The sequence below is a fragment of the Genypterus blacodes genome, unplaced genomic scaffold, assembly GCF_046128005.1.
Source record: "Genypterus blacodes isolate CSIRO-AG114 ecotype Tasmania unplaced genomic scaffold, CSIRO-AGI_Gbla_v1 ptg000048l_1, whole genome shotgun sequence".
Lineage (NCBI taxonomy): Eukaryota > Metazoa > Chordata > Actinopteri > Ophidiiformes > Ophidiidae > Genypterus > Genypterus blacodes.
The window spans coordinates 508,835-519,726 of record NW_027466861.1 but is presented as its reverse complement, the minus strand read 5'-3'; the positions used below and the strand labels follow the sequence as shown (position 1 = coordinate 519,726).

Genomic DNA, 10,892 nt, shown 5'->3' with positions numbered 1-10,892 from the left:
ATATTTTTTTCACTTTTTACACTTTATAAACAGATCAAAACTTCCTTCTGACGGGTTTGATACGTCTGTCGCTGGTTTGGTTGTAGGAGGAGGGGAGTAAGGTGCACGATGTCACGCGTCTCAGCTCTGCAAAAATAAATACGTAAAACCCGCTCGGCCAAAATATAAAAAGTGTGTTTCAATCACTCGAGTCGCCGTTAATGTGACGCGTGTGAGTTGAAGGGGAAATATGGGGCGATCGAGAGAGAGAAAGAGAGAGAGAGAGGGAGAGAGAGAAAGAGAGAGAGAGACATCTAAAACCACACCCCCTTCTTCTTCTCCTTTCTTTACCAGAAGTCTCTGGCGGAGGACGGAGGAGGAAGAAAACATCCTCAAATGTTTTTAGTTAGGACTCATGGACACGTATGAGGGAGTGGAGGGGAGGACTTTGGTTTCCAGTTCACGGAGGGGAGGAGGTTGGGGAGGAGACATTTTGGGACATGAGGGACGCAGCTAGAGAGACAGACAAGGCACAAAACGTCAGAAAAAAAAGTCAGAAATCTTCACCACCGTACTAAACACTCCTCCTCCACACTCGTCACCGTCTAAAAATGTCCAACGTGTGCAGAACGCCGCCCGTTAACCTTCACAAACAAAGTTCACAGCTTAAATACACAAAAACAAATGGCAAAGTGAACACTGCAGAAACTCACAAGCAAAATGAATCCGTTTGCACTAATAGAATGTTGACAATGAGATGCATAAAGTGATGTTTCCGATTAGATGCAGAGGCAGAAATCCTCGGACGGTTTCGCCTTTGTGTTGCATTTTCACTATAATCTCAAATAAAAATAATCGCCGCAGCTCCTTCTTCCTTCGGTCTGACCACTGAAGGTCGGTCAACTGTAGCGAAGGCAGGCAGCTGACAGGGAGATGGCAGATGTTGCGTTTCCAGGGCGACAGGGGTCAGGCAGGGGACGGAAGATCACATCTACACATCCGGAGAGTCGGTCAGTCCCAAAGCAAGAGCTTCTTCTGGGGTCAGACCGTTCTTCAGAGTCCTCCTCACTGAAAAAGAGGAAGGTAACAAGGAGAGGAAATGAGGAAAGGAGAGGACAGCGGACAAGGAGAGGAGAGGAAACAAGGAAAGGAGAGGACAGCGAACAAGGAGAGGAGAAGAAACAAGGAGAGTTGAGGAAGAGAGTCAGTGATGAGCAATAATGAAACTTTTTACTGACTGTTTTTTCAGCCCCTTACATGATTTCCGGTTGGCCCTGGACCTCCTCCTCTCTCGGGGCTGGGCTCTGGTTCCTGGACCCTGAGTGGCCGACCTCACAATGCGCTCCATGATCTCGTCCGCCGCGTCGTCTCCACAGAGCGACTGAGCGTCCTCCACGGGGGGCGTCCGCGCCGACACAGTGCGACCTGATTGAGAACCGAGCAGGACGGCACCAGTTTCAGTTACGACCCCGACACACACCGTCTCACTGAGCGAGAGCAGGAAGTGGCGCTTACCTCCGCGTCCCGGCCGAGACCTGAGCCGCACCCGCAGCCCCGGCACTACGCTGGCCTCCTTCTCGCTGCCATTGGTTCTCAGCATGGCTTTCATGTTCTCGTGCTCCACAGCTTCTTCAGCGTGGCCCAGACCCTGAGCCTGACCCTCGCACTCTGAAGGGCCACCAGGGGCGCTGCTGCTCGAGCCGTTCCTTCCATACTGAAGAGGGAGGGAGGAGGAAGAGAGGAAGAAGGCTTTACTGAACGACCCAAACAGACATATTCATCTATATTACTTGAAAGTGAAGTAAAGAAGAAGAATGTAGAAGAGGTAACAGTTATTTAGTGTGAGTAAAATGAAACTGCACAAGTAACAAGAAAGTAACTCGTCAGCCATATAACGATGCCTCAATTTATTCCTTCTAATAGTCAGTTTCCTGCTAAATTCGGGAATTCTGCCACTGTTTTCCATCTAATATTTGTTAGTTTTTCTCATATACAAGTTTCAGAGAAGTTTGTTTCTTCTGTTTTCATGCATCCGCGTCCAAAAGTTGCATGTCGTCAAGCAAAAGTGGAACAACCTCCAGTCAGCATACAAACTGTCATGCACATTTGGAAACATTTATTCAATGTTCGCCGTTTCCATCAAATGCTTTCAATGCGACGCGTCAAAACTCGCAAAAGAATAGTTGGATGGAAAAAGGGCGTCAGTGGTTAAGCGCGCACACACACACACACACATGCAGACAGGCTGGCACACGTGTCGATACCTCCATCTCTCTCTCGTCTTCATCATCCGACTATAGGCGCGAGGAAGAGGTGAAAGAAAGAAGAGATGAAATGAAAATGAAGGGAAATGACAGAGGCGAGCGAAGGTGAAGGACAGCGTTTGTGTGCTTGTGTGTGTTGCTCACTGGGGCGTCCACGTCCACGATCATCTTTCCGCGGGTCTTGTTGCGTTCGCGGTGGTCGGCCCGTTTCTGCTTCTGCTGCAGCACGCGGTCCCGGGTGGTGCGGTACTCCAGGGCGAACTCGCTGAGGATCTTACTGAACCTGTGCACGCTGATCTCTCGCACCCTGTAGGCCGGGTGCCCGAGGAAGAGCAGGAACGAGTGGAACCTAGAGGAGGAAGAGGAGGGGAACGTTATCTGGTGCTGACGTCGGCGACGTAAGCGAGGCCGCAGGAAGGTCGCGCTACCTGTTGATGATCCTGCGGTGGACGATCTTGAGGATGATGATCCTTTCAGCACAATCTTTCAGGAAATCGGACATCTTCTGCTTGAGCTGGGGCTTCATCTCGTGCTTGGCGATCACCTTCAGATGGTCCCATGAGGCTTTGCAGCGCCGCTCCATCTGTGACAGGTTCTCCTGCAGCTGGTCGAAATCCACCTGAGGGAAGAGATGTTCAGTTAAAATACGAATGTAGCGGCAGAGATATGTAGATGTCCCGGCGTGAGCGCGGGGAACGAACCTTGGCGGATCTTGTGATGGCGCCGATCTCAGAGTAGAGGTCGGTGCTCTGAGGGAAGTTCTCCACCACCACGGAGCAGGCGTGGTGCAACAGCGACTGCTTGTGCACCGTGTCTTTCACTTCTGGAACCTTCTCCAGGTACATCAGCTCAAAGCCCTTCGCCTGGACGAACACAGACACACATATTATTTAGCCTAAGCGGTTCCACTTTTCCATTTAAATTCTGACAGTCAGCATTGCATATAATACATGGTTTAACTCACGCTGGTTCCGTTGAGGAAGTTTCCGATGGACAGCAGCGTGGACAGGATGTGGCGAAGCGTCTTGTTCTTCTCCAGCTGTTCCATTCCCTCCTTCAGATCCTGCAACGGCTCTGCTACTTCCTGCCGAGCGGGAAGACATGTACACACACACACAAGCTGTTATTTTAGTCAATTAAGACGCACAACAACATATGTTTCATTAGTGTGCGGTTACATAAGTGGTGAACAGGTGCAGCACCACAACTCATCTGCTCTCGTTTAGGGTCATGAGGTTGTTTCATTGGTTGGCCTTTGGTATCAAACGTGGTTCTGATTAGTTGAACCTTTTGTTATTGTGCATCGGGTTGTCTCGAGTGCACGTGTTTGCCCCCCTGCGCCGCATGTTGCCCCTCCATTAAACGTCCCACAACTAAGCGCTCCCGCAGAGTCGGATCGGGAATGCCGCTCTGCTGAATCTTTCACGGGGAGATTAAAGTCGACGGCATCCTGCGGAAAAGCCGTAAAATTTACAGGACAGCAGTGGAGGGAGGAATGTGTTCTTCTCTCTGCTCTTCACTTTGAAATCATCCTCCTCCTTCTGGATGATGAGGCCAGACGGAGATGAAGGACGGCTAATTAACGCGCATATCGTCTGATGAGGTAAGTTTTAGGTTGGAATTTCCCCATTAACCCCGATTTTGCCACAGACCTTCTCAGTGGCCTCGTAGTCCATCTTGAAGGCCCAGAGCTGCAGTCTGGCCGAGAGCTCGCTGATGGAGGAGAGGGTGAGTAGGAACTGCTCAGCCGAGCCCAGAGGGACGTCTGGGTTGGCCAGCTGGGCCTCCTGGATCTTCTGCTTCTCCTCCTCCGTGGGGATCATGGTGAGGATTTTCTGAAGTTGAGAGAGAGGGAGAGACAGGAAACTTGTTTATGAAGATACAAACAAAAATAGAACCCACATCCTGTCCAGTGATGACCTTTTCCACAAGGAGGTGTTCTGTTGTTCTCTCATTGTCAATTCTAAAGAAAGAGTGACCTGATTCAATGCATGTAAACATCTGCATCTTCCTCCTCACCACAGTCTTCATGGCTCACCTCTATGCCCTCCTTGTTGAGCGCGTACTCGTCAAAGTTGAGGATGGCCGTCTTGATGGTGCGAGGAGGAGGAAGGACAGTCAGGCCGATGTTGATGGCGTTGCTCCTCTTGGAATCCAGGACGATGATCTCCTGACGTTTGCCGTCTGCTGCCGTTTTCTAGCACACAGACACAGACACACACATAGCAAAGGTTAATTCTCTCTCTCTCGCTCTCTCTCTCTGGTGTGGTCTGCTTTACGGGGCTTGTCAGGATCAGGCACATTACGGCTGGTGTTGCTCTGGCTGCAGCTGTGGGAGCTTAAGGGTTTGTAGCAGCGTGAAAACCTGGAGCATCGTGTTTCTCCTCCACACTGTATACGTTCCTGCACCGACGTGTGTGTTTGCATAGCGTTCTTATACGTGTTGTCACAGCATGTGCGCCGATGACCTCAGCAGCACTTGGGACCATTATGAGCCATTAGTGGAAGGAAGTCATAACACATCACCACATTAAAGAGGAACAGAGGAGGTGCTGAGACCTGGTTAACACCTCTGGGAAATCACATACTAGAGCAACGTATGGACACGTTTAGAACATAGAACACACATCTATCTATCCACCTCTGCTCTGCTTTGGTTGGCCAGCTGCTTTTAGCAACTTTAAGAATATTACAGAGCAGGGAGGAGGAGGTGTGTATGGGTGTGTGTGATGGAGCAGGGGGGGGCAGAGTCAGGTGAGTCAGGACTGATGATCATTAATATTCTGATACAACGTCTCAGTTAAGTGACCTCTGACCCCTGCTGGCTTTGATGTCCCAGCGGTCCTCTGACAGCTCTTGATTCTCCAGTGTTAATGGAGGGAGCAGCTCGAGCCGTTTGGATCCTGGCAGATGTGGACCAGAAGCTCGGCTCAGCTCAGCTTCTAATTGTTTCAGTCCCAACAGAAGCTGAGGGTTTGGAGCCGGAGCTCAGAGGCTCAAAGAGAGGTTCGATCCCTTCCTATTTAAACACCTAGTGGGACTTACAAGGGATTTAACCCCCCTTCGTTTGATCAAGTTCAGAGCACACACACACACACACGAGCGAACACACACACACACACACACACACACACACACACACACGCACACACGCACACACGCACACACCCACGCGCACACGCACACACACACATATTTGAGAAGAACCTCATTCGCCATAATAGTACAGAAAAGTCTATGTTTGTTTAATCTTTCCTGGTAGACAATAATCAATATTTGTGTATTGATTGATTCCATAGTGAGAACATGAACCAAACCCACGTCTTCGCTGTTGGGTGCTCACCTTCGTCACTGGTATTTCCTTCGACTTGGTCTCAAACAGGTGTTCCAGTTTGGCTGTGTCAACCTTCACTGTTTCCAGTTCGGACCAGAACGAGTCTCCACTGCGCTTGTAGTCTTTGTACTGACACTCGGACGAACGCACCTGAAGACCACACGACAATAGACAACAACAAACAATAAAAACGCTGAAGATACAGGAAGTAACAGATCAGAAGTTTCTCTATTCATTCGACTGAAGAACTACACGTCAATCAAATGTATCTAAGACAATATGGTCAGGTCACAAAGGTCACAATAAGGTCACAAAGTTACTTCAGGTGAACGATGCTGTGATGCTCACCTCGCTCCAGAAGAGGCGGATCGTCTTCTTCTTCTTGTTGAACATCGGCGGCTCAGGAGGAGGCGGCACAGGAATCGGAGGGCAGAAGAAAGGGGGAGGAGGCGGCCTCATGTTCCCAGCCAGGGGCGGCGGCGGGGGGCAGCTGCCCAGCATGGGCGGGGGCGGGGGGAGGCGGGGGATGAAGGGCGGAGGAGGGGGAGGGGGCGGGAGGTCGCCGCACCCGCCAATGGACACCACGTCCAGGATGTCTTTGTCGTCGTCTTCCGTCAGGTCGGTGAAGTTGATGTCCCCGATGCGCAGCTCTCGAGGGCTGGCCAGGAGCTGGTCCCAGATGGTGTCAGACTCCTTCTTAGGTGGGGGTGGGGGTGGAGGTGGCTCATTGGGTGCCGGGGCCTCCGGGTGACAAAGGTCCTTCACCAAGTCTCCAAACCGCTCGGCGAACTGGCGGATGCTCCCGCGGGGGTCCAGTTTGTCCATGTCATTGCTCTCCTGGGCCTCACCCGACTGCTCCTCCGCCTCCCTCAGTATCTCTTTGTCCTCCGCCTCTCCTTTCTCCTTCTCCTTCTCTGCATCCTCCTCCTCTTCCTCCTCGTCACAGGGCTTCTTGCTCTGGGAGTACAGCATGTCCAGCATGAAGAGTTTGCTGTTGAGCAGTTTGCTGCACTGCTCGCTCACCTCCGCCTCCTTCAGGCCTGAGAACAGGAGCAAATACACAAACGTGACACAAACATCCACGCAAACAATTAAATGTTACATATTTTCTACGATAGCTTTATGTTCGGAATTTATCTTCAATCTGAGCTGGGTCTGTAGTTGTTGAGGAAGCTTCTCACCATTCTCACTGCTCCCTCTCTCCTCCCTCTCCAGAGTGCTGCTGGCTGAGGAGATGCTGGAGGCCGAGCAGTTGTCCTTCTCGTTCACCTCCTCATTCTGTCTCTCCTTGTCACTTAGGATTCCACTGTCCTCCTCCGCTGCCTCCTCCCTCTCCTCCTCCCGCTCTTCCTCAGGTTCCTCCCCTTCCTCTTGCTTTTCTGCTACCGGTTCCTCCCGCTCTTCCTCCTCCTCCTCCTCCTCTTTCCGTCCCTCCTCTTCCTCCTCCTCAGCCTCTGCTTCTGCCTCCTTCTCCTCCGCTTCTATGCTGCCGCTGGAGTCGTCGGCCTCTCCTGGCACACAGATAAGAAACCTCCATCAAATGCTGCGTTTCAAGTCTGTGTCCGACTTTAAAGGAGCCTCTGGTTAGGCCGCACATGGTACACCTCTCCAAACACACACACACACACACGCTTACAAGAAAAATAAAACACACACCCACACGCTAATGTAAACAATGCGGCATGTGCACAAAGCTGGGTTGTGGCACTGCCAGGATGCAAAGAGGAAATGAAGAATTAAGTTCTTGTTTACGTCAAATACACGCGTCGCTGGCAGCACAGTCCACGCAGTGATGCAGGCGAGGTTAGAATAACACGCCGCCGTGAGGCCTCATGCACCCGGGGCCTCGGCTCAGAGCTACGCATTCACCTGGGTGCAAAACAAGGCTGATTGCTTACACGAGATGTTTTGGGCGTCGCACTTTGAAAAAGCTCTTTCAAAAAACCCACTTGACCCTTTCACCCACATCCACACACACACACAAACAATTCACTTTCTGTGTATCAGTATGATAGGATTACCTTCAAATCAGACGCAGATGATGATGCAGAGGAGCTTATTTAATCAGTGTAATCTGATGAATTGGTCAGTTTAGTCAGTTAGTTACTCCATGGGGTCTTACCAGTTTCAGAAGCCGTGTAGGAGGCCCCGACGGTCTCCGCTTCAAGGTCAGCATCCGCTTCCTCCTGCGAGGCGAAGGAGGACGGGGTGCTGCTGCGTGACGATGAGGGCCAGGCCTCTGAGGGTTCAAAGTTCAGGCTGAGGTCAGTGCGGGACCTCGGTGCCCGCACGTGGTCCCTCTCGTACTCCTCCGCCGCCAGTCGCTCCACGTTCTTATACCTGAGGGAGGAGGGGATGAAGGTGGGGAATGCAGGAAGAAGAGGGGGAGAGAGGGAGAGGGGGAGAGAGGAAGAGGGGAACAGAACCAAGCAAATCAGGTGTTTGAGCCAAAAGCATTCAGGGACAATACGTCTTCTGTCTTTGCCGGCGGTGTTGCTCGCAATGTTCCACCAAACTGCTGCAAACTCTCTGTTGCCCAGCTTACTTGAACGCCTCACACACTCCAACCTTCTGTGTTTGCCTCTTACACGCTCTCTCTCACGCACACGAACGCGCGCGCACACACACACACACACACACTTCTCATCTTCTCTACAGCAGCTGTCTTTCTCTTCCTCCCTTTTGCCCCTCAATCAAACTTTACTACTGAATCTTTCTATCTTTCTCTCTTTCTCTTTCTCTTTCTATCTCTCCCTTCCTCCTCTCCCTCCCTCTCCCTCTGTCTCCCCCTGTCTCCCTCTCTCTCTGCTGTAAGTTGACAGGTGTTCCCCCCGGGGAGGTGGGTCAGGATGAAACCTTAACCCCTGATGTAGCAGCTAAATACAGCATATATACATCCCCCTCTCCTGTGCTTGTTATTAAGGAAGGTGAAAGAGCCCTAAGCAGGCAGAAGAAGCAGGGTAACCGCACAATGAGGCAGAGTTCATAGGCTGTCAACAAGAGAAGAAGATCAAATGGAAGTGAGCGCTGAGAAGCAGGCAGACGGAGCAAAGAAAGTGACCCCAGCTTCCTCCGTCTCACATTTGTAACCTGAAGACAATTACACCCTTACTAAGCTCCCCAGGCTACGCCGTATTCCCCCGGGGTCAGCTGTTCTGTGAGTGTGTGCATGTGTGCGTTGTTTTGATTGAGTGCAGGCTTACCTTTCGTCGCGCGCAATCCGGGCCTCCTCCATTTTATCCACATAGTCGCGGCTGTGACAGAAACATAAACAGTGTATTTTTTTTAATAATAATAATATTCGCGCTCACACACACACACACACAAACACACACACGCGCGCGCGCACACACGCACATGCACACGCACACGCACGTCAGCTCTCTTTACAGGCTCTCAGACATCCAGAACAAAGTGGGGGAAGCTTCACCTGTGCTTGTTCCTCTCCTCTCTCTCTATCCGCTGCAGTCTCTCCTCTCTCTCCACGCGGCGACGCTGACGCTCGGCTGCCAGAGACTCCTGATGTTGGCGGTAAGAGGAGGACAGAAGCCCTCCCAGTGCAGGCCTACTGAAGGGAGGAAAACAGCAGAGTGTTTTCAGTTTCACTTCCTTACAAAACTTGCAATGCATCTTTAATGTTACATTTTAACACTCCAGGGGTGTGAGAGGAGCCACGTGTGTGTGGAGATCATTATTTATAGATACTATATTTTTTCCTAACAATACGGCGCACACGGGATATGACTCCGTGTCAGATGCTCCAAGATGGAGTCGGTGATAATTGTGTCATCCTGCTTTCTTATAGACACAACAGACCTGTGCAGCACTGTATGTGGTCATACACTCACAGACGTGCTCTCACCTGGTGGGTGTAGGTGGACTGTTGAGAGCTGAGTAGGAAGAGACGCCTCTATTCCTGAGAGAGAGAGAGAGAGAGAGAGAGAGAGTGTTAGTTACACTTAGTAAATGTTGCCGTGTTTATTCCCTGGTGTTTCTGGGGAAATTCCAGGCCAGACTCTCTCACAGGCCACTGAAAAGAGCCTTCACTTAATATGAACGTAGTGTTTTCAGGATATTAAAGTTTCCAGTGCATACGTGTGAGGGTTTTTAGCATCTGATCCTGGTTTACAAAAACAAATGTGGCAAGCAGAAGATTTAGGAGAAATTCTAATGACTCTACTCAAGCTGTATCCTATCCAACACAAACATATTTCAACACTTACACGAATAAAGTGCAGAAGAGTGCAGTCTATTAAACAATGCAAAGAACAAAAGAGATAGGAAACAGGTGGAGAGTGGAACAAAGGAACAGCAGAAAGACTTGAAGCTCTGGAAAAGTGAGATTTTGACCCAAGAGAGAAGAGTGTAGATGCAGTGACAGAAGAAAGACGCGCGTGAAGGAAACGTGTGTGATAAGAACCCGAACTTGTGAAAGAAAGTGAGGAGTCGTGCAGCCAAAGATGTGAAGAAGGTGGCAAAAACCAAAAGAGGTGAAAAGGAAGTCAAGCAGGTGCAAGGAGCTGAAAGTGGAAACTGAAAGTAAGCAGAGTGCGAGCGAGCGAGTGGAACAGGTGAAAGGAAAGCGTTCAGTGTCCCCTCTTGAGACGTGTGGTTCCGTTATCCCTCTGACCTGGGCGATGTCGTTATAGGCGGATCCTCACTTGGTTTGGTCGGAGCCGGGGGGGGCGACGGCTCCTCGTCCAGGTCGTAGGAGAAGAGGTGGAAGGGCGAGTGGGGCAGGTAGGGCAGGTGGTCAGGGGAAACGTGAGAGCTCCCCCTCAACGGCGGGCTGACCTCCTTGGTGGCCGGCACCGTAACGATGGACCTCTTCCGGGCCAGAAGCGTGGCCAGGAGGGAGGGCTGCGGTGTCGGGCTGAGGGCGGAGGACACGGCAGGAGGAGGAGAGGTAGAGGAGGAGGAGGAGGAGGCATGGACGGTGATTGGTGAATCGCCCCAGTTCCTCTTCGGCTCCTCTTTTTCCTCGCGTCTGGAGGTAACCGTGATGGACTGAAGCGTTGTTCTGTGAATTATGGACGGAAGCGGCTGAGTCGGTCTGGAGAAAGAGGGTGAAGGAGAGGAATAAATGGATGAAAGCTTAAAGCAATGTTCTCCTGATTTTATCGAATGTTGTTATTTTCTGGAAAGTTATGTTCAAACTAGCTCACTGACGTTCCTTTTATGTAAGTTAGCTCAGATCTTTAAGGCTCCACTTCACCGACTACGGTCTGGTAAGTGAACGCCAAATATCTCCAACTTACAATATAATGCCAGTGACCTAGTTTGGACATAATTTTCCCGAATATGCCCCGTTATCA

At 50.9% G+C, this 10,892-nt stretch overlaps 1 protein-coding gene across 2 annotated transcripts in view; it reads right to left on the bottom strand.

The window, feature by feature from the left end:
- Nucleotides 1-28: 28 nt before the first annotated feature.
- LOC143000505 (FH1/FH2 domain-containing protein 3-like) overlaps nt 29-10,892 on the bottom strand; it is a 66,264-nt gene continuing 55,400 nt past the window's right edge. The window contains exons 11-27 of one of the 2 annotated variants that reach the window (XM_076149846.1): nt 10,208-10,630; nt 9,440-9,493; nt 9,008-9,145; nt 8,781-8,831; nt 7,700-7,917; nt 6,759-7,088; nt 5,926-6,617; nt 5,587-5,727; nt 4,282-4,440; nt 3,896-4,078; nt 3,208-3,327; nt 2,945-3,106; nt 2,672-2,862; nt 2,388-2,592; nt 1,495-1,693; nt 1,237-1,404; nt 29-1,047 (exon numbers count right to left, since the gene is read on the bottom strand). In XM_076149846.1, the coding sequence (XP_076005961.1) occupies nt 971-1,047; nt 1,237-1,404; nt 1,495-1,693; nt 2,388-2,592; nt 2,672-2,862; nt 2,945-3,106; nt 3,208-3,327; nt 3,896-4,078; nt 4,282-4,440; nt 5,587-5,727; nt 5,926-6,617; nt 6,759-7,088; nt 7,700-7,917; nt 8,781-8,831; nt 9,008-9,145; nt 9,440-9,493; nt 10,208-10,630 (3,511 nt within the window). In that variant the 3' untranslated portion in view covers nt 29-970. The remainder of the gene's footprint in view (nt 1,048-1,236; nt 1,405-1,494; nt 1,694-2,387; nt 2,593-2,671; nt 2,863-2,944; nt 3,107-3,207; nt 3,328-3,895; nt 4,079-4,281; nt 4,441-5,586; nt 5,728-5,925; nt 6,618-6,758; nt 7,089-7,699; nt 7,918-8,780; nt 8,832-9,007; nt 9,146-9,439; nt 9,494-10,207; nt 10,631-10,892) is intronic. The other variant, XM_076149847.1, reaches the window with a different exon arrangement.